Source organism: Manis pentadactyla, chromosome 7 (assembly GCF_030020395.1).
Source record: "Manis pentadactyla isolate mManPen7 chromosome 7, mManPen7.hap1, whole genome shotgun sequence".
In the NCBI taxonomy this organism is placed as follows: Eukaryota; Metazoa; Chordata; class Mammalia; order Pholidota; family Manidae; genus Manis; species Manis pentadactyla.
Window position 1 is genome coordinate 51,178,907 of NC_080025.1, and position 27,122 is coordinate 51,206,028.

At 45.1% G+C, this 27,122-nt stretch overlaps 1 protein-coding gene across 3 annotated transcripts in view; it reads left to right on the top strand.

Annotated features, from left to right (window-relative positions):
* Positions 1–26,350, top strand: part of GLI3 (GLI family zinc finger 3) — a 280,224-nt gene extending 253,874 nt beyond the window's left edge. For all 3 annotated transcript variants that reach the window (XM_036918904.2, XM_036918905.2, XM_036918906.2), the window contains 5 exons: positions 8,470–8,619; positions 9,755–9,919; positions 14,827–15,117; positions 19,462–19,786; positions 20,689–26,350. In XM_036918904.2, the coding sequence (XP_036774799.2) occupies positions 8,470–8,619; positions 9,755–9,919; positions 14,827–15,117; positions 19,462–19,786; positions 20,689–23,018 (3,261 nt within the window). In that variant the 3' untranslated portion in view covers positions 23,019–26,350. The remainder of the gene's footprint in view (positions 1–8,469; positions 8,620–9,754; positions 9,920–14,826; positions 15,118–19,461; positions 19,787–20,688) is intronic.
* The last annotated feature ends 772 nt before the right edge of the window (positions 26,351–27,122 follow it).

The window sequence follows — 27,122 nt, forward strand, 5'->3', positions numbered from 1 at the left end:
GATATTGTCCAAATGAACTTGAACAGTCTGAGAGAAATCAGACAAATTAAAACAACCCATTCCTGGGGACTGTTCACATGCCATATGTTCTTTTAACAATAAATAGTTTGTAGTTGTAAGACTTTGGAGCGCTACAATTTGCACTTCTCCAAATTCTTGGTTGAGTTCCAACAGTATAGATCCAGTCCAATTTTGTTGTTTTACTGTATGCACAGGCCAGCTTAGATATCTCCTTCCTCATTCCCATGGCAGGTCCAGGAACTGGTGGGATGAGTGCATCTACAGCTGTAGCAGTGCGTGGATCTTTGTTGGGGTTTTTTGATGATCATCTTCTGGCATGAGTCTTCCAGAGAGTGCAGATGTTGGAAGTTCTTTTTCATATCGTATCTTAGTTCATTTTCGGGGTAGCCCAATTAGGCTTTGATCCTCTGTATAAACACAAACAGACCCTTTGCCTACACTTTTATATGCCCTTTATACCCTTGTGTAGAACTCGTTGGAGGTTACCACACAGGAACTGCCTTTTTTTTTTTTTTTTTTTTTTTTTGCTATCACTAATCTACACTTACATGACGAATATTATGCTTACTGGGCTCTCCCCTATACCAGGTCTCCCCTATAAACCCCTTTACAGTCACTGTCCATCAGCATAGCAAAATGTTGTAGAATCACTACTTGCCTTCTCTGTGTTGTACAGCCCTCCCTTTTCTCCTACCCCCCCATGCATGCTAATCTTAATACCCCCTTACTTCTCCCCCCCTTATCCCTCCCTACCCACCCATCCTCCCCAGTCCCTTTCCCTTTGGTACCTGTTAGTCCATTCTTGAGTTCTGTGATTCTGCTGCTGTTTTGTTCCTTCAGTTTTTCCTTTGTTCTTATATTCCACAGATAAGTGAAATCATTTGGTATTTCTCTTTCTCCGCTTGGCTTGTTTCACTGAGCATAATACCCTCCAGCTCCATCCATGTTGCTGCAAATGATTGGATTTGCCCTTTTCTTATAGCTGAGTAGTATTCCATTGTGTATATGTACCACATCTTCTTTATCCATTCATCTATTGATGGACATTTAGGTTGCTTCCAATTCTTGGCTATTGTAAATAGTGCTGCAATAAACATAGGGGTGCATCTGTCTTTCTCAAACTTGATTGCTGCATTCTTAGGGTAAATTCCTAGGAGTGGAATTCCTGGGTCAAATGGTAAGTCTGTTTTGAGCATTTTGATGTACCTCCATACTGCTTTCCACAATGGTTGAACTAACTTACATTCCCACCAGCAGTGTAGGAGGGTTCCCCTTTCTCCACAGCCTCGCCAACATTTGTTGTTGTTTGTCTTTTGGATGGCAGCCATCCTTACTGGTGTGAGGTGATACCTCATTGTAGTTTTAATTTGCATTTCTCTGATAATTAGTGATGTGGAGCATCTTTTCATGTGTCTGTTGGCCATCTGTATTTCTTTTTTGGAGAACTGTCTGTTCAGTTCCTCTGCCCATTTTTTAATTGGGTTATTTGTTTTTTGTTTGTTGAGGCGTGAGAGCTCCTTATATATTCTGGACGTCAAGCCTTTATCGGATGTGTCATTTTCAAATATATTCTCCCATACTGTAGGGATCCTTCTTGTTCTATTGATGGTGTCTTTTGCTGTACAGAAGCTTTTCAGCTTAATATAGTCCCACTTACTCATTTTTGCTGTTGTTTTCCTTGCCCGGGGAGATATGTTCAAGAAGAGGTCACTCATGTTTATGTCTAAGAGGTTTTCGCCTATGTTTTCTTCCAAGAGTTTAATGGTTTCATGGCTTACATTCAGGTCTTTGATCCATTTTGAGTTTACTTTTGTATATGGGGTTAGACAATGGTCCAGTTTCATTCTCCTACATGTAGCTGTCCAGTTTTGCCAGCACCACCTGTTGAAGAGACTGTCATTTGGCCATTGTATGTCCATGGCTCCTTTATCAAATATTAATTGACCATATATGTCTGGGTTAATGTCTGGATTCTCTAGTCTGTTCCATTGGTCTGTGGCTCTGCTCTTGTGCCAGTACCAAATTGTCTTGATTACTATGGCTTTATAGTAGAGCTTGAAGTTGGGGAGTGAGATCCCCCCTACTTTATTCTTCTTTCTCAGGATTGCTTTGGCTATTCGGGGTCTTTGGTGTTTCCATATGAATTTTTGAATTATTTGTTCCAGTTCATTGAAGAATGTTGCTGGTAGTTTCATAGGGATTGCATCAAATCTGTATATTGCTTTGGGCAGGATGGCCATTTTAACGATATTAATTCTTCCTAGCCACGAGCATGGGATGAGTTTCCATCTGTTAGTGTCCCCTTTAATTTCTCTTAAGAGTGACTTGTAGTTTTCAGAGTATAAGTCTTTCACTTCTTTGGTTAGGTTTATTCCTAGGTATTTTATTTTTTTTGATGCAATTGTGAATGGAGTTGTTTTCCTGATTTCTCTCTCTGTTGGTTCATTGTTAGTATATAGGAAAGCCACAGATTTCTGTGTGTTGATTTTGTATCCTGCAACTTTGCTGTATTCCGATATCAGTTCTAGTAGTTTTGGGGTGGAGTCTTTAGGGTTTTTTATGTACAGTATCATGTCATCTGCAAATAGTGACAGTTTAACTTCTTCTTTACCAATCTGGATTCCTTGTATTTCTTTATTTTGTCTGATTGCCGTGGCTAGGACCTCCAGTACTATGTTAAATAACAGTGGAGAGAGTGGGCATCCCTGTCTAGTTCCCGATCTCAGAGGAAATGCTTTCAGCTTCTCGCTGTTCAATATAATGTTGGCTGTGGGTTTATCATAGATGGCCTTTATTATGTTGAGGTACTTGCCCTCTATTCCCATTTTGCTGAGAGTTTTTAACATGAATGGATGTTGAACTTTGTCAAATGCTTTTTCAGCATCTATGGAGATGATCATGTGGTTTTTGTCTTTCTTTTTGTTGATGTGGTGGATGATGTTGATGGACTTTCGAATGTTGTACCATCCTTGCATCCCTGGAATGAATCCCACTTGGTCATGGTGTATGATCCTTTTGATGTATTTTTGAATTCGGTTTGCTAATATTTTGTTGAGTATTTTTGCATCTACGTTCATCAGGGATATTGGTCTGTAGTTTTCTTTTTTGGTGGTGTCTTTGCCTGGTTTTGGTATTAGGGTGATGTTAGCTTCATAGAATGAGTTTGGGAGTATCCCCTCCTCCTCTATTTTTTGGAAAACTTTAAGGAGAATGGGTATTATGTCTTCCCTGTATGTCTGATAAAATTCCGAGGTAAATCCATCTGGCCCGGGGGTTTTGTTCTTTGGTAGTTTTTTGATTACCTCTTCAATTTCGTTGCTGGTAATTGGTCTGTTTAGATTTTCTGTTTCTTCCTGGGTCAATCTTGGAAGGTTATATTTTTCTAGGAAGTTGTCCATTTCTCCTAGGTTTCCCAGCTTGTTAGCATATAGGTTTTCATAGTATTCTCCAATAATTCTTTGCATTTCCGTGGGGTCCGTCGTGATTTTTCCTTTCTCGTTTCTGATACTGTTGATTTGTGTTGACTCTCTTTTCTTCTTAATAAGTCTGGCTAGAGGCTTATCTATTTTGTTTATTTTCTCGAAGAACCAGCTCTTGGTTTCGTTGATTTTTGCTATTGTTTTATTCTTCTCAATTTTATTTATTTCTTCTCTGATCTTTATTATGTCCCTCCTTCTGCTGACCTTAGGCCTCATCTGTTCTTCTTTTTCCAATTTCGATAATTGTGACATTAGACCATTCATTTGGGATTGCTCTTCCTTTTTTAAATATGCTTGGATTGCTATATACTTTCCTCTTAAGACTGCTTTTGCTGTGTCCCACAGAAGTTGGGGCTTAGTGTTGTTGTTGTCATTTGTTTCCATATATTGCTGGATCTCCATTTTGATTTGGTCATTGATCCATTGATTATTTAGGAGCGTGTTGTTAAGTCTCCATGTGTTCGTGAGCCTCTTTGCTTTCTTTGTACAGTTTATTTCTAGTTTTATGCCTTTGTGGTCTGAAAAGTTGGTTGGTAGGATTTCAATCTTTTGGAATTTTCTGAGGCTCTTTTTGTGGCCTAGTATGTGGTCTATTCTGGAGAATGTTCCATGTGCACTTGAGAAGAATGTATATCCCGCTGCTTTTGGATGTAGAGTTCTATAGATGTCTATTAGGTCCATCTGCTCTACTGTGTTGTTCAGTGCTTCCGTGTCCTTACTTATTTTCTGCCCAGTGGATCTATCCTTTGGGGTGAGTGGTGTGTTGAAGTCTCCTAGAATGAATGCATTGCAGTCTATATCCCCCTTTAGTTCTGTTAATATTTGTTTCACATATGCTGGTGCTCCTGTGTTGGGTGCATATATATTTAGAATGGTTATATCCTCTTGTTTGACTGAGCCCTTTATCATTATGTAGTGTCCTTCTTTATCTCTTGTTACTTTCTTTGTTTTGAAGTCTATTTTGTCTGATATTAGTACTGCAACCCCTGCTTTCTTCTCACTGTTGTTTGCTTGAAATATGTTTTTCCATCCCTTGACTTTTAGTCTGTACATGTCTTTGGGTTTGAGGTGAGTTTCTTGTAAGCAGCATATAGATGGGTCTTGCTTTTTTATCCATTCTGTTACTCTGTGTCTTTTGATTGGTGCATTCAACCCATTAACATTTAGGGTGACTATTGAAAGATATGTACTTATTGCCATTGCAGGCTTTAAATTCGTGGTTACCAAAGGTTCAAGGTTAGCCTCTTTAGTATCTTACTGCCTAACTTAGCTCGCTTATTGAGCTGTTATATACACTGTCTGGAGATTCTTTTCTTCTCTCCCTTCTTGTTCCTCCTCCTCGATTCTTCATATGTTGGGTGTTTTGTGCTGTGCTCTTTCTAGGAGTGCTCCCATCTAGAGCAGTCCCTGTAAGATGTTCTGTAGAGGTGGTTTGTGGAAAGCAAATTCCCTCAGCTTTTGTTTGTCTGGGAATTGTTTAATCCCACCGTCATATTTGAATGATAGTCGTGCTGGATACAGTATCCTTGGTTCAAGGCCCTTCTGTTTCATTGTATTAAATATATCATGCCATTCTCTTCTGGCCTGTAGGGTTTCTGTTGAGAAATCTGACGTTAGCCTGATGGGTTTCCCTTTATAGGTGACCTTTTTCTCTCTAGCCGCCTTTAACACTCTTTCCTTGTCCTTGATCTTTGCCATTTTAATTATTATGTGTCTTGGTGTTGCCCTTCTTGGATCCTTTCTGTTGGGGGTTCTGTGTATTTCCGTGGTCTGTTTGATTACTTCCTCCCCCAGTGTGGGGAAGTTTTCAGCAATTATTTCTTCTAAGATACTTTCCATCTCTTTGCCTCTCTCTTCTTCTTCTGGGACCCCTATAATACGGATATTGCTCCTTTTAGATTGGTCACACAGTTCTCTTAATATTGTTTCATTCCTGGAGATCCTTTTGTCTCTCTCTATGTCAGCTTCCATGCGTTCCTGTTCTCTGATTTCAATTCCATCAATGGCCTCTTGCATTCTATCCATTCTGCTTATAAACCCTTCCAGAGTTTGTTTCATTTCTGCGATCTCCTTTCTGGCATCTGTGATCTCTTTCCGGACTTCATCCCATTTTTCTTGCGTGTTTCTCTGCATCTCTGTCAGCATGTTTATGATTCTTATTTTGAATTCTTTGTCAGGAAGACTGGTTAGGTCTGTCTCCTTTTCTGGTGTTGTCTCTGTGATCTTTGTCTGCCTGTAGCTTTGCCTTTTCATGGTGATAGGAATAGTCTGCAGAACTGGGACGAGTGACGGCTGGAAGGACTTCCTTTCTTGTTGGTTTGTGGCCCTCCTCTCCTGGGAGAACAGCGACCTCTAGTGGCTTGTGCTGCGCAGCTGCGCGCAGACAGGGTTTCTGCTTCCTGCCCAGCTGCTATGGAGTTAATCTCCGCTGTTGCTGTGGGCGTGGCCTGGCTCGGGCAGCTACTCCAAAATGGTGGAGTCGCGTTGGAGCAGGAGCTGCTGGGAGGCTATTTATCTCCGTAAGGGGCCTCCCTGCTCCCTGCAGCCCAGGGGTTAGGGTGCCCAGAGATCCCGGATTCCCTACCTCTGGATTAAGTGGCCCGCCCTGCCCCTTTAAGACTTCCAAAAAGCACCCGCCAAAACAAAACAACGACCACAAAAAAAAAACAAGAAAAAAAATTTTTTTAATTAAAAAAAAAAGGTGGTCATTCGGTTTTCTTTATTCTCCGGTGCCAGCCTCAGGCCTCTGCTCACCGGTCTTTCTGCCCTGTTTCCCTAATATTGGTGTCCCTGTCCCTTTAAGACTTCCAAAAAGCGCTCGCCAAAACAAAGCAGCAAAAAAGCAAAAAAAAAAAAAAAATGGTCGCGCGCTTTTCTTATGTCCTCTGTCGCCCAGCCTCCAGTGCCTGCTCACTGTTCTTGCTGCCCTGTTTTCCCAGTATCGAGGGCCCTGCACTCTGGCCCAGATGGCTGGGGCTGGGTGTTCGGCAGCCCTGGGCTCCGTCTCCCTCCCGCTCTGCCCGCTCCTCTCCCGCCGGGAGCTGGGGGGAGGGGCGCTCGGCTCCCGCGGGGCCGGGGCTTGTATCTTACCCCCTTCGCGAGGCGCTGGGTTCTCTCAGGTGTGGATGTGGTCTGGATATTGTCCTGTGTCCTCTGGTCTTTATTCTAGGAAGGGTTGTCTTTGTTATATTTTCATAGATATATGTTGTTTTGGGAGGAGATTTCCGCTGCTCTACTCACGCCGCCATCTTCCGCCCCTCTGATCATTAATTTCTTTCCCTGGAAAGGAGGATTCATAAAAGGTGGGCTTCCAGGTTGGGCTTCTGCTCCCATCAGGACAATCCCGGGAGGCGTGAATGGTCTGCAGAAACATGCTTGAAGCCTGAATTTCAAGAGTGCCTGTTGTCCCCCGCCCGGCATGTCTGTTCTCTTCATGTGCTTACGTGTGCCAGCATAACTTTGAAGAAACACTAAGACTTAGGGCAGTTGGTTTTTTATAGGACATCCACAGCTGTTTGCCATGGGGTCGCTACGCTGGTGTGAACCCCAGTGTTTCTGTGTGGTCTGCGGGTTGTGCTCAGAGCATCTGAAAGGATACCGGTCTTCTGCCTGTGCACTGCGCGTATCACCGGCTCTCTTCTGTTCCTCGCGCTTTCTGAGAGCAGCTCACGGAGAGGGGAGGGAAGAGCCCCTGCTTTTCTCTGCCCCCATCCATTCTAAACTCCAAAAACGCAGGCCCAACTTCATTCTTTGCCTGCAGCTGTGCGCCGCCTAGTGGAGGATCTGGGAAAGGCCAACTGAGGGCGGAATTTTACCCTGGGGCCCCCAGAGACCAATCACTTCGGAGCCAGAGCCTAAGCAGAAAAGTAATTAAACGTTCTGTCACTACTCCGCAGCGCATGGAGCCCATGGGGAGCTTTCTCTTATTGAACAAATTCATTTGTGGTGTATTTCTATGTGTGTTTGAGAAAATGCTTGCAAAAGCCTTGCATTAAGGCCAATAAATGTGGGGTGACCAGAGAATAAAAACCAACAGGATCAACCTAGGATACGAATTTCCTCAGTAATCTATAACTGTACATTGAAATTATATACTCATCTTATTGAGATTTACTTAAATTTGATCCATGCGGGCACCTTCTCTTCCTCTGGAGTTTCTGTAGGTTTCTTCTGTCTCCCACTTGTGAATCCAAAGAATTATATAAAAAATTACTGTAAAACTTCAAGTTGATGAGGAATTCAGGGAAATTCATCTTCATTTAAAAAATCATGTTCATGGCATTACAGACCTGGAAAGAATCATAGACCTAGGCAATCCATTCCTTTGTACATGAAGCCAGCTGAGACCCTGAGAAGCTAAAGCATTTTGTTGATGATCATCTGGTCCTCATCTTCAGTATCTAGTTCATTTCTCTGTGTTTCTTATTCAAGAATAAATGCCACTAGTGCCAGAAACAAACATGTAGTTTGAAAAGTGCTATTGTTTCTGTCGCTCCTTATGACAGAACGGGCGGTGTGTGTGTGTGTGTGTGTGTGTGTGTGTGTGTGTGTGTGTGTGTGTCTGCAATCTGGGCCACAGTGCTGAGCCCGGTGTGAGCCGTGTAGAACACCTGTGTGCTTAGTTGGTCTTGACCCCCACTTGGCAGGTGAAGAAGAACAGAGGCTAAAAGAGGACACATTGGGTTGCCCCGTCTCACAACTCTTCTCTTCCGATGTCCTATGCAATACTTTTTCCAAGACGCCAGGCTTCTTACCAAATAGCGTCACTCCTGCTAGTTAGAAAGTACACATACAAGGGAGGAGAAGATTTACCTAAGAAACATACCAACTAGAAAAAACTAATCTGTAACATAAAGTTATAGTATACTCTTTAGAGCTTAAGGCTGGGGCATCTTTTGCACTCCTGTTGCCTCTAGAAATGATGAACACATTTCCATTTTATTTCTCCCTTTCTTTTTCCAAACCCCAGCATATAAATAATGACCATATTCATGGAGAGAAGAAGGAATTCGTGTGCCGGTGGCTAGATTGCTCACGAGAGCAGAAACCCTTCAAAGCCCAGTATATGCTGGTGGTGCATATGAGAAGGCACACGGGAGAGAAGCCTCACAAGTGCACTGTGAGTACTCAGGTGGCTGCCCAGGTTAGGGGGTCACCTCGCACCTCGGGGCATCGGGATTTGCTGTAGGTCCTCCGTCACACTCTTAGGGTTGTGCCTGCTGAGGAATGGGAGCTGGGTGTGGGAGAAGAGGGATGGAGCTTTGTGATAAATGCCAGGGGTTTTGAAAGGGTTTTTGAAATGGAGGGAAGCGAGAAATGGAGAAAGAATACTGACAACCATGCTTTGGGGGCTGAGGGAATGTTCTAGGCGTGCAGTGTGCAGCCCAGAAGCCATGAGCCTCATGTGCCTCTTGAGTCCTTTAGAGATGTGGCTGGAGCAACCCAGGAACTGATTTTTTTAATTTAATTTTTAAAATTTCAATTTAAATATGAATAGCCTCACGTGGCTAGCAGCTACCACATTGGACAGCACATTTTACACAGTGGTGACAGGCAGGTGGGGACTAGGGCATGCTGGCTGGTGCTGGGAGTGAGCACGTGGCGACTGTGCCTGCCCCAGTGTAAATGCCCATCACTGCGAGGACTCAGATTGCAAAAGGAGATGCCAGCTTTGACTTAAAAAGCTTAAGCTGAATTTTTAAGAATATAACCCATATGGCTTTAAGAGTTCTTCCTTGCCCCCCTGGTATGTTTCCATGGCCCAGTATAGACCTAACAGTGGGGCGGGACTCCTGGGAGACTGAGCCTCCTTCCATTGAGATGCCCACTAGGCATACTGGATACAGCTCAGCCTGGTACTTTACATCCTAAAGGCCCTTTACAAACACGATCAAGTTTCATGTCTTTGTATGGACACAAAGCCATATTAATGAACTTTGTGCTGAATCTGAAATCAGTGGGAATTTGAGGAGATCAATGAGCAGATAATGAAACCCATTGTCCGCATTGAGTGGGCTACTAAAAAAAGAACCCTCCAGGACTTTCACTAGCACTGAAAATGCTTTCTGTGGAACTACACTGTGCAGTATAGTTAAATGAGTCTGAATTCCAATAAATGCAGAGTTTAGTGGACTTTTGTTCCTTGGTTTTGAAAAGCTGCTGACCCTTGAAATGTTAGGCTTCATCAGCTTTGAGGGGTGTTAGGCATACTCTGTTATTGTGTGGAATAATCCAGATTTACCTGTTGTCCTCAGTTTGAAGGTTGCACAAAGGCCTACTCGAGACTAGAAAACTTGAAAACGCACTTGAGATCCCACACTGGAGAGAAGCCGTACGTCTGTGAGCACGAAGGTTGCAACAAGGCTTTCTCAAATGCCTCCGATCGCGCCAAGCACCAAAACAGAACACATTCCAATGAGGTAAGGCTCTTACAGGAGACACACTTCAGGCCCAGGGCTCGTGGGTGGAAACAAAGAGTCCTTGCAGGGAATGCACGTGGAGCGGCAGGCCCATTCCGTCTTACTTCCACTTGGCCATTCCCAGCTCGAGTGGGCTGGTCGCGGCCTCTGCAGGTGAAGGCGTGGGACCTCAGAGGCAGGGCTAAAAACCTGGCCCAGTTTGGAGAGTAACACAGTTGAAGAGGGAACTTGTTACTACCTGTGGCAAACAAATCTCACATTGTTCAGAACTGCCACCTACTGGTCAACAGTAGGAGCATTTAACTTCAGAATTCCATCCCCTTGCTCTGCCCAGAAATGCGGCATGTGTGTCCATACAAAGGGCAATCCCGTAAGCACCAAGGATAGATTCAGATTCAGACGCAGTGTGCTGATGGCTGATAGCTTACTGCTAAGGCAGCCGCTTTTATTTGCTTTCTCCAGGTGGTATCTGCAAATGCATTATAGCAAAAAAGACACAAAGCAACCAGCCTTGGCTAAATACAGTTTCCAGACACTCCAAATTCCAAAGGATCTTGGAAACTATTCTCAGAAATCCAGAATCACTTCTGGCCAATTTTTTAAGGTAGCATATTGAGTAAGGCTTCAAGGTTAGTGGGGGGTTCCTGTTGTATTGTTGGTTTTTTTAGGTAATTATCTCTCAAAAACTTCAGAAAAGTGTAAGAATGAAAATAATTTAATTATAAGAATTAAAATGCTTACATTTTAATGCATGTCTCCCTACAGACTTCTCCTTGAAGGTCTAGCTCAAATTCTGGCTTTTCTGTGAAGCCTTGAATGAGTCCAGAGATTAACAAAAAGGGTCCCCCATACTGGGGGGAAATAGAATAACTGACCAGAATTGTTAACATGAGATAATAGAGCTCTGCCCACTAAGTATGTCATCAGTTTGCTTGAAACATGTGGGAAAAGGGCCGTTTGACCTTGGCTGCCATCTGACCTTTGAGGGTGCTGGTCAAGCCCATTCATGATCTTCTACACAGAGAGTTGGGAGGTAGAATCTGGTAAAAACAAGGCATACCATTCAGCTCACTGGCCATTGGCATTAAAGTAGAGAAGATGGTTCCAGGATTCCTCTGAGCTGAACTTACAGAATGAAAACATCTGTAAGGGGATTAACCAAGCTCTCTAAAAGCACATTTATGTTAGATTCATGCACACATGTTCACCTGTACAAACTGAAAGGGTCATGGTGGGATAAGGAAACTGGAGTCATTTGGAATCTCCTATTATTGGTCAATTGTTTGAAGATATTTTGAGGGAGATGCCACCTCTGCCTTTTTTGTACAAAGTTTTAGGGAGTCTAGAATAGGCAAATCCATAGAAATAGAAAGTAGATTTTTGGTTGCCAGAGGCTGTGGGGAGAGGGAATAAGTGCAGGGTTTCTTTTGGGGATGATGAAAATATTCTGGAATTTGATCATGGTGGGAATTGCACAAGACAGTGAATGTGCCAGATGCTGCTGAATCCTGCAATTGAAAAAGGTTATGTTTATTGTATGTGAATTATATCTGCATTTTAAATATCTTAGGGGAATTGACTAACTTAATTTAATTAATATATTTAACTACAGTTCATGTATTTTAAGTGCAATTATGATTAGAACTTTAGAGGGTATTCATTCCTATACGTTTTACACCAAAGTTCTCTCCTGTTGTTATGGAGAAATTGGGGCAATAGTTATGTTAGGATTAGCAGTGCATACATATAAACGTACTTACCAAGCTTTTTATCTTTCTATAGACTTAAAATATGTGCATTTGTCTGTTTGCTTTAATTAAGTACATTATAATTGAACTTGATTCTTCTTTAAGGTAAAAAGTGCAATGCTGTATGAGAGTTTAACATCTCTAATGAGATTAAAAGATATCTTGGTCAGCAACATCTTTCAACAAGATTGAGCATACTACCCAAGATAAATTATTAACACTGACCATGTGAGGCTCTGGCCTGGCATGTGAATGATGGACAGTTTCAGATACACCAAAATTAAGTTTGTCCTGATTTGTGCAATCAGTATTATTAGTACCTAGTAGTAGGTAAATTCAGCTATCTTCTTTCATTTATTTGCTCTCTTCTGTGTAACTCCATTCATTCACTAACCAAATATTGGTAGTTGTGTGCCCAGCACATGGCTCTCCTAGGCGGGCAGAGGATGGTGGATGGGAATCAGAAGGGGGCATTCCCCACGGGGGAAGCCAGGCCAGCCCACCCCCTCCATCCCCATCCCAGGCTGCCCTGCCTATTTAGGGCCACAGCCGTGGGTGGGCTCCCACTGGGCTCCCTACTCCAGACCCCATAGCTCATGTTCCTCCCAAAGGCACACTAAGCACATTTCCTTAAGCTCTGATTTGGTTGTATTTCCAAAAAGTTCCAAAGACTCTCTCTTTCCTGTAGGAAAAATTTAGACTTCTTAGGCTTGTAACTGCTGTCACCTGGCCCAGGCCTGCCCTTCCAGCCTTGACCTCTCACCATCGTGACCATGAATGGAACCTTCCAGACAGCTTGGGCAGGAACTGCCCCTCCCGCAGGCATGAAGCAGTCCTGCCGTGGGACCTCTGCTTGGCACGCTTGCCTCTGTTTTTGCATCTTCTTGCCCTCATTTTATTCCCTCAGAATCTTGTCCTCCTTTTACAACCCAATTGCAGTGTCTCTTCCCCATCAAGTTCTGTTTATTGAGTGCTTACCATGTGGAACACATCGTGGTGAGCACAGTGCCTTATTTAACCCATGACCCAGAGAGCTGGGCTTTCTGCCCAGATACAGCAACTGAATAAGGGTGCCTCCCACAGTCATCCAACTAAAAATTGGTTCGCCTTTGTCCACATCCACCTGTAGCAGTCACACTGTATTGAAGACCAGTACATGCTGCCTCACTTTCCTACCATGTTTTATATTCCTTGAGATTAAATCCTGGTGTATACAACTCTGTGTTCACAGAGTCTTAGATATAGTGAAGCTCTTTTAGTGTTCACTGAATATGTGCATTTCAGTGGATAAATTTAGATAACTTATTTGGATAAATTCTACAAAGTCAGGTAGAAAAAGTATCAATCGTTTTCACAAAGTCAGAAGGGTAACGGCTTTGCCAAAAGTTGAATATCCAGGACAGGAAATGCAGGTAACTCCATAAGCCTGGCATTTGTCTTTGCCTACAGTTATGTTTCATTTCAGTCATTGATCACAACGGAATTGGGGGCCAAGCTACATGACTGGGTTAATGTGTTTTGTTGAAGAGCGCAAGTTTGCACCTGTGTACTTGTGGATGTTTGTGGGTGCACAGTGTCTGTTCACATGCGAGGGCACATGGGTGCACATGTACTTGCACTTTCTGGTGTTTCTGGAAATGCAGAAGCTGGAGAACATTTGGGTACCCATTCCACATCTAGCTAAGTCCTCATTTCCAAGCTAACCCATAACATACACATGCATACATATATTTGTGGGAAGAGTAGTTCTGGCCTGGCTCTCTGTGCTCCTCTCCCCCTCCCCACACTCCTGCCCATACTTCCCAGCCTGCCTGCTGATAGTACAGCTGTCGCAACAGGGCAGTGAGCAAGCACAGGGCCGATGTCTGTACACCATACAGTAATAGCACTAATCGTCAGAGCCATTCTTCTGTCCCTAATGCACAGAATTCGATGTGCTCATTTCATTATATATATGTTGTAAATCATACAAATTTGGGAGGTAAAGTGTCTTAGTATAATTTTCAGAATCTTTGCTTCACTACATTAGGACATTTCATCATTTCTGTAGCACTCGGCACTCGGGGTTTTAGTGGAAAAGCATTTTCTTTTCAACACATCCATTCTATAAGACAGGGCCTCTTCTTAAATATGATGGGTACATTATATTCATCATGTTTTTTTACACCGATTGCTTACCTAAATTACTCATCTTCTGTTACACATAGATCATAAGCATACAAGCATCCATGAATATATTATATTTCAAGCCAAATCAAACTACAGTCCTCATGTTGGTCATGAGTAAATGCAGCAATTCTGTGAATTGAGTAAAAATATTCAGCTATAAGTTTCCACATAATTTTTTATGACTTTATCTCTAGGCTTCATCACTGGCCTACATAGAAAACAATATTAGCATAAAATCATGTCCCCACCTTAGTACTCAGGAGCAGAGCCTGGACCAAGAATCCTCATTTCCAGGATGTACACCCTGGCCTGTTGCAGTGTGTGAGTGAGCATGCACTGACAGCCTAACAGGGCTTTACGAAGTGGAAGATCAGAAAGGGTCTGGATATTCTGAGGCCTGAACATCCCCACACAGTTGTAAAGCTACTCAAGGAACATAATTTAGTGATAGCTAACATGGAAGAGGCTATAGGCAATTTTTGTTATGCCTGTGTGTAAAGAGTACATTTTCAAAGGGGTCAGAGTAATAGTAGATGTGGAAACCAGGACATCCATAAGAAATTTCTTCACACAAGCTCTCCCAGAGGTTATATGGGATTCCTGTGATTAGATGATAGCTGTCATTTAGGCCTTTTCCTGTTGTCACCATTATCATCTTCTTCAAGTATCTATTGAGCAGTAGCCTGACACTGTGACATGTCTTCCTACTCATGAGATGAGTGTCTCCAAGAACACAAAGACAATTGACATATTCCTAGCTCTGTAGACTCTCTGAAGTAATAACCAATTACAGCTAGATTCTGTGGACCCTGAACAATGTCCAAGTGACCTTTATTAAACCCTTAGTACCTAGAAGCACTTAAATACTTCAAAGCTTTCTGAAGTGCTTTCAAAGAATTAAGATGTAATGTGCAGCTACAAAGGACTGTTGCGCTGGGGTATAATCACTTTCATAACAATCTGTTATTTCATTCTTGTGGCATTTGGCAGAAACCATATGTCTGCAAAATCCCAGGCTGCACTAAGCGCTACACAGACCCCAGTTCCCTCCGGAAACATGTGAAGACAGTGCATGGCCCAGAGGCTCACGTCACCAAGAAGCAGCGTGGGGACATACATCCGCGGCCCCCACCACCACGAGATTCCGGCAGCCACTCGCAGTCCAGGTCGCCCGGCCGGCCGACTCAGGGAGCCCTTGGCGAGCAGAAGGACCTCAGCAACACTACCTCAAAGCGGGAGGAATGCCTGCAAGTGAAAACGGTCAAGGCGGAGAAGCCCATGGTATGTCATTCGCTGTCCTTCTGATTGTCCCAAAGCTGTCATAGGTAATTGTAAAGAGCTGGGTACTGCATTCAGAGGGACTGGACCACTCTGTCCTCACTTGCATCGGGCTAGCTGATTAAAGGAGGCAGGGACTCAGTGACCTGGATTGCTTATTTGGAGTTGATCTACATAGAATAACAGCTTAGAAAAGAGTTTCAAGGCTCCCTAATTGTTTTTAAAATTAATCTGAAACTATACCACCTTGTGGCAGGTAGAAGACACAATATGCCTACATTTTCAGTGGGCCTGTAATATAGAAAATTATTCACTCAGTCTTTCTCTAAACGTTTTCTGTCTTGTTGCTTTGCCCTGGTGACCTCAAGAAAAATAAGCCATGGTCCCTATTCTTAAGAAGTTCTTGGTCTAGTTAGATAGGCAGACCACCACATAGCAAATCCTTACAGGTCACTTTGATGGAGGCTTTAAACAGTATGTGTGAGAGCAGTTAAGAGAGGAGCTAACTGGCAGCACCCTGGAGGCAGAGGTGGCCGCCACAGTCCGTGCTCAGAGAGTGGAAGGAGCAGGTCCTGGCGGAGCCAAGCACAAGCCATGGGGCCCCAGGGGGATGTGCAGGAATATAAAGGGAGGAGGGTGAAAAGGGTCATGCCTTGCTGATGATGGGGGCTGGCACAGCATTGCTGATGTTTTCAGGAGAGACAACTCCAGTCCCAGTCTAGTGATTGGTTTGATAGAGACCATTTCTGCAGTGGTACCTGAACAGACGAGGTGGGGAGTTAGGGAGGGATCTGAAAGTTGTTATCACCAAAACTCATTATGATTTGGTGCCTGATAGGGTATATGAATTATGCCACTATTGGCTGCTTCTCTGACTTCAGTTGGTGATTTTACTTTATGTATGTGCTGTATTACAACCTCTAAAATTTTCCAAAAGACAAAAAGAAAAATGAAAATATGTGGCTCTTGGAGGAGATCCAATACATTTGCATTTGGCCATATGTATGATAGGGTCAGCTCTGGGAATGCGTCAGATTCTAGTCTGTCATGCTCTGGTTGTGGAAGAAATGTACCAATAAGAGTCATGTGCTTAGACTTCCAGATGCATGGGAATGATCAGGCAAGCAGATTTATACTTAGTGTGAGGAGGCATTTTCTTAAAATTAGAAAAGTCCAGCAATCCTATGAATTCCTGAGTAATGTTGTACAGCCGTACATATGGGTGGGAAATAATGCACATACAATTCCAGAATCGACAGTGGAATCAAATGACTTAGTGAATTTTAATGACTTATTGAATTTGTCTTTGAGCTCTTAAGAATCTTGAAAGGTGACATTGAGTCTAGCCAACATAATGCAAATGAGCTATCCAGATTTATCGTTATTTCCCTGTGGGTAACTGTATTTTACTCTCAAAGAGCACCTTAGTCAAAAGTTTACATATGTACTATGCCTGATCCCTATACTTTCAAATTAATCATTCATAGACTATTTCATATATATTTGTTTTCCAGAAACACATACCAATTTCCTAAAATAAAGCCCACCTGTTTAATAATTGGGCAGAACATTCACCAATGTATCTTCCAGCAGTTAATGAAACAAGGAGAGCAAATTTGTGGTCCCCTAGATTACGTCATCAGAAGACATTGATTTATGTTCTCAGGATATCCTAAGAATCCAGAGTTTCTTGTACCTTTAATGTATATCCCGAGCTCAAGCAAACTGTCATCTCCTCTCCAAAAACCCATTATTTAAAGAGAGAATTGGTAGAAATAAAAATTTATAATGATTTGGCTCAGTGAAATCTGAGATACCCCAAAATGTGAAATATTTCATAAAGTAATTAAATCATAGAAACATGGGGCTGGAAGAGATTATAGGGATTGAGACTCTGCCCCATATTTTACAGGTGAGGAAACTGAGGCTCAGTGAGGTGATAAATTAATCAGATTTCCACAAGAGACTGTTTTACATGTAACATGCACACACATACAAATATAAGTAGATATCTTCACAGACATTTACTAACACACGAGATTTACCTTTCTAGTATTCTTTCTTTAAAAACTTGTCTTTGATTTGTTCATTGTGCTATGAATTAAATTCTTTCTTCTTTTTTCTTATTAATCCAACATCTCTTCTGTGTAATGCTCCTAAATGTCTTGTTCTCACTTCCTAAGGACAGTGGGTAATAAGGTGAGGGAATTTCAGCTTCTCTGCTGTTTTTGTCTTGTTTTGATTTCATTTTAACATTTAATTCATATTTTTTTATCTTTTTTTTTTCATTTTTGTGCTTTGTGATATCTTTGGTGGTGAACATTAACTCAGATGTGTTTCAAACACAGAAGCAATGTGGTTTGAACATTCAGCATGTGGAAATGTGGAGTTAGATGGTGAAATTCATTGTTCTATCTGTCCAAGTGATAAATCATAATAAGTCATACTGGGGCCTACCAAGCAGATGTTCTTAAAGACTGATTACCATATTGGCTAGTATAAATTCATTCTGGGACCAGACATGTACCACTTCTTTTTTGAGGAAGACCTGGACACATTTGTCTTTGGCAATTTAACCTATATTTAAGTGTCTGAGCTGCTTTAAGCAGCTTTCTAATTATAAGTGCAATTGTGCCTTCTTCTGTGCCCTATGGAAGTATGTTCCTGCATGTGCATGTGTACATACAGTACACACGGATTCACATACACACACACATACTGATTTGACAATCCAAACACAAGGCATCCAAAACCATGGGTGCTCCAAGTCCCATGGGCAGGAGCGAGTCTGGTACCCCAAGACTGCTAAAGCGAAAACTGGAGCAAGACTCTGTGAACTCGTGATCAAGTTCGTGTGCCTTATTTTGCTCTGCTTGGTTGCCCAGGACAACCTTAGTGTGTCATGTGACACTCGCCTAGAAAGTGTTCATTTGCTTGGGTGTATGTACTGTGGTTGCAGAAAAAGTGTAATGGGTTCTGCCGAGCAGCGGAAGGGTCCAAAGCCCCCACCCCCACCCCCACCCCCGGCAGAGTGCATGCCACCTGAGATAACAGGAGTCTGGAACTGATGGTCTGTAGTTACCTGTCCCTTGGGAATTTGCTCTCTGGGCTACTGTCAGGCTCCAGTTTTTAGAGTAACACCAGAGAAGGTGTTGCAGAGGCATGACAGTAACGCCAGGCTGGGAGCCTAGGCTGGTCGCACCACTGACTTTGTGACTTCGGGAGTTTGTGGCCTTGGGCAGTCACTGAACTCTAAACATCACTATTCTTATCTGCACAAAAAGGGTTAGACTGTTCATCAACCAGGGCTCCAGCCAAGTTTTAGAACAGCTCTAGGTGGTTCAGAGTGCTCACTGTAGGCCATTTTATAGTGCTCTGTGGACTTGAAGATGGTGAGCTTTCTACTTCCGGTCTCCAGCACCCCTGGAGGGGACCTTTCCCTGAACTAAGACCCCATGGACTAGATCAAGTTCCCATCTAGTTGCAGAATTGTCTTCACCAGTCCACTTAGCTCAGGTTAGGGAAACACTGCCTGGTCTCCTAGGTCATTCCCCAGACTGTGGAGGGCTGGGGCCTGCAGCTTTCCTCCACTCTGGGTGTACTATAGAGCAGAAGCGATGAGATACTGAAGTTTTACTTCTTACAGCTGCCTTCAGCCTCACCCTGATTGAGGTTCTACAAAGCAGGAGAATGTAGAAGGCAGGGGGAGAGGTACAGGGAGCGTGGGGGACCAGCCCTGAACAGCTCTGAGCAGCTCTGGTGGAGAGGAGGTACCATGTGCTTGTGGCACACATCGACATGTGTGCTTTAGCTGAGCAAAACGGACCCGAGGACTGAAGCCACCTGGGAAAATAAGAGCTGCTAATGCTCTCAGAGCCAGTCAGTTACTATTGTCCAGGTCTTTTTATACTTTGTGAGCTCTCAGACCTCACACTTAATTCCCACAACAATCCCTTGGATAAGTAAATGGTCTCTCCTTTTTACAGATAAGGAACCTGAGGTTTAGAGTGACTGAGTAACTGGCCCAAAGAATAGTCATGGGAATGAGGTTGGGACTGAGGAAGTGTGTTTGCAGAGCTGGCCTTTGGGCAGGATTTCATGACTGATGCCATGCCAGTCCCACCACACCCGGCATGCCCTGCTGTTCCGTGCCCCCGCTACACATCCGTCTGGCCTCCCATCCATCACTGTGGTCCAGAGAGGCCACTTCCATTCACCTGAACATAGTTCTTCTCATTCAATGCACTGAGAGGCCTGCAGGTCTGGATCTGCAGGCACTCTCATTTATGGCTCCCTTCCTCTTTTCCTTCCCAGTAACACTTCCTTCCTTTCCTCTGACCCCCACAGACATCTCAGCCAAGCCCTGGTGGTCAGTCTTCATGCAGCAGCCAACAGTCCCCCATCAGCAACTTTTCCAACAGTGGGCTCGAGCTTCCTCTGACTGACGGTGGTGTAGGAGACCTGGGCGCCATCGACGAAACCCCAATCATGGACTCGACCATTTCCACTGCAACCACGGCCCTCGCTTTGCAAGCCAGAAGGAACCCGGCAGGGACCAAATGGATGGAGCATGTAAAACTAGAAAGGCTCAAACAAGTGAATGGAATGCTTCCTCGACTGAACCCTATTCTACCCCCCAAAGCCCCTGCGGTCTCTCCTCTCACGGGAAACGGTGAGTTCCGCACCCGACTGCTCAGCGTTTGCTCTTCTTTTCATTGCAGCCAGACACTGCGAGAGGTTTTCTGTATGCTAGTTTCTTCACCAGTCCTAAATTATGCTACAGCCATACATCCTACTGTTGCCATTCTGGAGAGTCCGTAGTTTAAAAGCAAGTAGGAAGAGGGTAATAATAAAACAAAAAGTAAGACTGCATGACTCGGATGGTGGAGTCATAGCTCTTGCACTGGAGAAAGGACAGCCCAGCAGCAGGGGTGGCTGTGGTCAGCACCTGTATCTGGTATCCACAGTCTACATACAGCCAGGAGGTCAGTAGCTACTTTGATATTTGCCCAGGATAATGAAAAGCAAGCAAGCTTCGCCATCGTCAGCCCCAAGTGAGATTCTGCTTCTGAGATGGCACTGAATGCCTGGAGCATATCATTAGGACGAACCTCCTCACATCTGCAACTCAGGTGTGTTGCACTTTCGTAAGATGTTCCGGGAGGCCCCGAGTGTGGATATGAAACTCCTGGAATGCCTCCAGCCTGCAGACTTGCCCATGAGTTGAGCACTGTGTATACCCCGAGGTTGTATATTTTGCCCTCATACTGCGCCTGTGAAGGAGTTCCACTCATCCGGGGAGGAGGTACTGTTCTGTTGCGTCCAGGCATTGCCCAACCTCGCCTGTGAGCTTGTAAATAAAATGTTACCGGCCCCCAGCCACCTTCATTCCTCCACTGTCACCTAGGGCCCATTGCTGCTGCCCAGCAGAGGCAGGTAGAAACCCCCTGTGACCGAGACCACCCGGCCAGGGAAACCCACAGCAGTTTCTTCCCCGCCCTTTACAGACAGCTTGTCGCAGCCTGTTTTCCATTACCGTCAAATTAATCCCTCTCTCCCACGCTCTCCCTACAGGCACACAGCCCAGTACCAGCTGCAGTCTGGGCGGGCCCATGACCCTCCTGCCGAACAGGAGCGACCTTCCTGGCATGGACATCACCATGCTGAGCTCGCTTAGCCGGCGGGACAGCAGTGCCAGCACCATCAGCTCCGCCTACCTGAGCAGCCGCCGCTCCTCGGGTATCTCCCCCTGCTTTTCCAGCCGGAGGTCCAGTGAGGCGTCCCAGGCCGAGGGGCGGCCCCAGAACGTGAGCGTGGCCGACTCCTATGACCCCATCTCCACCGACGCCTCGCGCAGGTCCAGCGAGGCCAGCCAGTGTGACGGCCTGCCCAGCCTGCTCAGCCTCACGCCGGCCCAGCAGTACCGCCTGAAGGCCAAGTACGCAGCCGCCACGGGTGGGCCGCCGCCCACGCCGCTGCCCAACATGGAGAGGATGAGCCTGAAGACCAGGCTGGCCCTGCTGGGCGACGGCCGGGAGCCGGCGGGGCCGCTGCCCCCTGTGCTGCCCCCGCGCAGGTGCAGCGACGGGGGCGCGCACAGTTCCGGCCGGCGACCCCTGCTGTCCCAGGACGCACTGGGCAATGGCATGCGGCGAGCCAGCGACCCCGCGAGGATGGGCTCAGACAACCTGGCCCTGCCCAGGGCACAGCGCTTCAGCAGCCTGCACAGCGTCCATCACCCGTCTCTGCCTCCATCCCTGGAGAAGCGTAACTTAGTGCTCCAGAATTACACACGGCCCGAGGGCAGCCAGCCCCGCCACTTCCAGTCCTCTCCCTGTCCCCCAAGCATTACCGAGAATGTCACCCTGGAGTCCCTGACCATGGACACCGATGTGAACCTGAACGACGAGGATTTCTTGCCTGATGATGTGGTGCAGTACTTAAATTCACAGAACCAAGCAGGATATGTGCAGCACTTCCAGGGCGCCATCTCTGACGACAGCAAAGTGCCCCATGGGCCCGGCTTGGGGAGCGGGCACTGCGACTTTGACCCACCTGGGCTGCCAGACAGCCAGGCCAGCCAGCAGTACCGCACGCTGGAGCGGCCCTGCGCCGAAGCCAGCAAAGCCGACCTGCCCATTCAGTGGAATGAAGTCAGCTCCGGCAGCACCGACCTGTCCTCCTCCAAGCTCAGGTGTGTCCAGAGGTCACCAGTGCAGCAGCCTCGAGCCTTTGCATTATACAGTATGGGCATCGCCCCGCAGAATCCCTTGAGGAATGGGGCTGGCCCGGCGGGGGAGTACCAGACCCTCGGGGAGCTTGGCGGCTCCTACGGCAGCCCTGAGCACTTGGTGAGCCACAGCAGCATAGCTGGCACCAATGGGCACACCTTCCACGAACAGCCCTGTAGGGCTCACCAGTATGGGAGCTGCCTCAACAGGCAGCCTGCAGCCCCCAGCTCACTTGATCGTGCCTGTGGTTCTGGGACTCAAGTAGCGAAGCTGAATACTACCGCCATGCAAGGGAACGGGAACCAGCAGGATTTTGGCATGTCAGTGGTGCCCAGTGGGTCAGCTGGCAGCACAGTGAACAGCATGCTGACCCAAGACACGGTGGGACAGGGGTATGTGGCACATCAGCTACTGAGCAACAGCATGCACCACCAGGGGGCAGGCCGCCCCAGTCAGCAGATGCTAGGGCAGGTTAGTGCTACCTCACACATCCACGCCTATCAAGGGCCAGAGGGCGGCCAGCCAGGGCCTCCCAGCCTCAGCGGCCAGCCGCCAAACTTGGCAGCACTCAGGGGCTACCAACCATGTGGTGGCTACGGGGCCAGCAGGCAGCAGGCTGTACCAAGGGGCAGCCTTGCTCTGCAGCAAGGACCACTCAGTGACACCAATCAGACCTGCAGGGTGACCAGCATCAAGGTGGAGATGCAAGGGCAGCCCCATCAGTTCTGTTCCAATGGGCAGAGTTACTCTGGTCAGTTCTATGACCAAACCATTGGCTTCAGTCAGCAGGACATGAAAACAGGGTCATTCTCCATTCCAGAAGCCAACTGCCTGCTCCAGGGGGCCAGCGCCGAAGACTCTGAATTACTGTCCCCAGGTGCTAACCAGGTAACGAGCACAGTTGACAGCCTTGACAGCCATGACCTGGAAGGGGTGCAGATTGATTTCGACGCTATTATCGATGATGGGGACCATGCCAGCCTGCTGTCAGGAGCCTTGAGCCCAAGTATCATTCAGAACCTTTCCCACAGCTCTTCGCGCCTCACGACACCTCGCACCTGCCTCCCATTGCCAGCGCTGTCTGTGAGCACCACCAACATGGCCATCGGGGACATGAGCTCTTTGCTGACCTCCCTTGCGGAAGAAAACAAGTTCCTTGCAGTCATGCAATAGGCATTAGGAAGAACGATGGCCACAAACATGAACTTTAGGAGTTTAAAAGATTAAATTGACTCAGTTTTTTGCTCATTTGTTTTTTCTAGTTCTGTATGTATTTTAGCAATCTCATCTCACCTAACTGGGATGTGTTTCAAGTATATTCCTTTTATGGAAAAGGACTCTGAGAAACCCTAAAGTATTCTAGGGAGAAACTGTCTTCCATTTCAGTTTTGAATCAGTATTGTTACACTCAAGTCACCCTCTTTTTTTAAAACCTGTAAACCCGCCCCCTTCTTAGTAAACCAGTGTAAATGCGTGAAGTGCACGTTCGTTTTTTTCTTAGAAAGGTCAGACTGAAGGATCTGAGATACTTATCTATTACTCAGAGGAAATAGGAGTTGGTGTGCTTTTGACCAAGGGGTTACACTTCCAGCTTTTAAACCTTACCTTTATATGCTCAACATTTTGCTTTTGGTTTCTGTTTTGTTTAGTTTTCTGAGTTCCCATGTTGGGCACAAGAATCAGAATATGGATAATGAGTTCAAGAATCATTTGTGGGTGCACTGGAGCACTGATAACACGTCTTTGACATGCTTCCCACCCCTAATTCAATTCAGGGCATACTTTTGACAGTTACACACAGATGGAATTTTGGGACTTTTGCGAATGAAATCATTTGCTCACACTTTGGGTTTAGAATTCTTCCTGTCCACAGTGTGCTTTGGGTGGGTCCATCTGTATGGTCAGTTCTCAGTTATCTACTTTGCCTCTTCTCCATCTTCCAGTGTTGTCCAGCACTCCAGGGGGAGAGGTCAGGGCAGCTGGGGTCACTCAGACACGTTGCTCCTTTCCTCTGTTCTGGTAAGAAGTTAGGTAGATGGTAGATTGAAGCCACCGGGTAGAATTAGTTTGGGGAATAATTGTGGGTTTTCTGTATTCATCGTTGAGTTCCAGCTCTTTACCCATTATCATAGATGACTGAGAATTGATTATAGTTCTAAGTATATAGGTATTTAAACAACTCCACAGCCAGCTATGTCATTAACGTGTATTAATTCCACTATAGCGAAGGAGTATTTCTATTCTAAGCACCCTATTTTAAGGGATTTATAAAACTTAGGTGTCAAAGAGAAAGTTCACAATGATATTTGGAATAAATTGCTTCAACCACTTTTAGTATTTGTGAGCTCTAGGGAGAATGTTTATCTCTGTGGATGCCTTTTGTTATACCCTGTATATCAAACGGTGCATCCATTCAAGAAGTTAAACGTTCTATGCAGTTAGTCCTTTATGGGAATTTCATTTGTACTTTTGTTAAGATTTGAAAAGTGCAGCTACTTCCCACGTGCAGTTGTGACACAAAAGACATGTGATGTGTGCACAGAGTACATGGATTATACAGCATTTTACTTTAAGGAAGATGTAAACTATTAAAATAGTAACACCTCAGACTACCTGCTATATTCTGTCCCGCTGACCCTGAATTTGAATTTATCCAAAATGATTCATGCGTCAATGGTGTGGCCTTCTCCATCTTTTTCCTACCATTGAAATTAGTATGAGAAAAACAAAATCAAGTCAAATCAAATATTAAATGATAGAAAGGATGTTAAGGACCAGCCCATTTTTCTCATATTTATGTTCTCTTATTTGGACCAGGAATCTCAGCATGGAGCTAAATTTGCCGTTTGGGTCTTTGTGGCTTAGACAGTTGGTTTTGCTTTCAACTAGATGTTCCTGAAAACCCTCAGAGGCGTGCTGAGATTTCTCCTGCCATCTACCTAAATGCATCTTCTTTTAAGTCAAAGGATGCATCCGCTTTGCAACAGAGCCCAAAAGCAAAATACACCTACTGATCTCAGCTCAGTCAAGTCAAGTCCACACCACTTTCCAATGGAAAAGGCAAGCCTTTTTCTGTGTTCCTCAAACAGGTCCAGATCTGGTCACAAAATAAATTATCTATTCCCTGAATCTTTTTTCCATGAACCTCACAATCTCTGAAGTCCTGGTCTTGCATATTCTTAGGGTTTGCCCAGATTCCTTTCTTCCTCTTGGTGTCAAAGCTTGGAGCCTGGGTGTCCCCCAGTCTCCTGAGCAGAAAGGGGAGGGTGGTCCCTGGACCATGCTGACCTTCCCATCCCTCAGAGCCCTTTCACAGTAGTATTCCTGGGCATGAGCTGCATTCCTAACTGCCTTGACTTCCCACAGCACCTCCGCCCTTTGGACAAGCATGGGCTGCAGGTGGGTGGGCACTCTTGTCATCTGGGGCCTCTGCATCTTTCTTTGGTTTCAGGAGATTCTCTGGGTTGGCCCCCTTTCTTTGCTTTTACTTCTTCTCCTTGTTTTCCTTGCTACTGCCTTTAGATTTGCAGGAGACACTCAGAGCTCAGCTGAATATTTGGCTGCTCTCCGTGGAAATCTCAGAAGTCTGGGGGAGAAAGGAGAGTGGAGAAGAAAGCATGCTTGTCCAGCAGTGCAGTAATCTCTCATAACAGTGGAAGGAAGGGCTTTTGGGGGCCACCTAGAAGTGTCCTTTCTGCACATGGGGCTCTGTAGACTTGGCATCTCTGGAATCCGCCTCCAGCCCCCGACCTTTTCTCCACCTCTCTGACTGGTGCATTTAGGGAGACAGTGCTGACTCAGTCACGTCATTTCCTACTTTTTAATGCAGCTTATTATACATGGTACTCCTGTTTAACACCTGTTTATAAAAACACATGTTTTTATTTGTTGAGCCATTTTGTTTTATTTTTAAAGGATTAATTACACTGCCCCTGCTCCTTACACACTGGCTCATCCTCTCCGGCCGCAGAGTTTTTGATTCTTGAGACATACGTGCCTTATTTTATGTTAAACTTGTCTATGCGAGGGACCAGTGGGTGTTGGCAAATCAGGGCTCGAGGCTGTGCGCTCAGGCCACAAGCACACAATTGTAGCAGAGTGTGAGCTGTCTTATAACCTGGTTTCCCATGTTGTTTTGAACTGATAGGAGGATGTTCTCTTCTGATAAGTTCCTGTTGTGTATCCTGCAAACGTGTAAAAATAAAACACAAGTTCATTTTTTTTCAACTTTTTTAGATTTTTAAAAAATAAAATGTGTAATCCTTTTTTAAAAGAAACACATGTAAATACATTTAAGTATTGTAGGCATAGTGTTCGGATGTGGCCGGTCCCGGGCCTTCCTCAGATCAGCCTGCAGCCCCCCGCGATGCCCCGGCGCCCACCTTGAGCCCAGGGCTGCAGCCCCGCCACAGATGGACTCTACTTTTGCTTTCAGAACCACTTAGTCCTTTTGTAACAAAGAGAAAGAACAATGTTTCTTACAATGTCAATAAAAAACTCTTTGTACTGAATTTTTTCTGGAATTGTTTATTTAATTCATAGCTGAATGGGAAAAGTACTTTCTTATGTAAAAATGTAGATCCTGTGTTTAGAACCAGACCCCTCCACCCTGACATATAAGCTGAGTGGACTTTTGCCCAGAGACCCAGATTCCTCATCCTTAACATGGGGAAATAGATGCCTGTACACCTGCTAGTGGTGATGTGAGGGTGTGTCCCTGGGAGGCAGGCCAGCTGCAACCATGATTGTTTTTCTCAATATTATCACTTTGCCAAACTCTCTGAGGAAGGAGGTGAATATGGTGTAATATCTAACAACTGAACTTGTCCCTCTTTTATACATTATACTCTTGTTTCATGGGGTAGAGGGTATAACACATGTTAACAGTAAATCTGGCATGGCCCAAGCCTAATTTTAAGAGGCTTTAAATAACTGACTTGGGATAGAAATAGAAGCAATTTCTTTCATTTGTCTTCCCTTAGATTTTATTTTCAATGTTATTTTCCAGATCATCACAAAAGACTCCAAAAGGGCCTCCTTCCTCTTTCTGAGTAGCAGCAGTTGTTCTCATTGCAGGGTTGCAAGAATGGGTGTGGCTTTCATGTCCACGCATGTGCACGCCCACACCCATATGCACTAGCACGTGTCCTAGGGCACCTTCAGACCTGTGGGTGATGGGTGTGTCCTGCCCTGTCCTTTAGCAGGGATTTTCAGTCATAGGGTAGCTTCCTGCTTTCCTAGTTTACTAGGCAGAAGTTCCTCCTATAAATCCAAAAC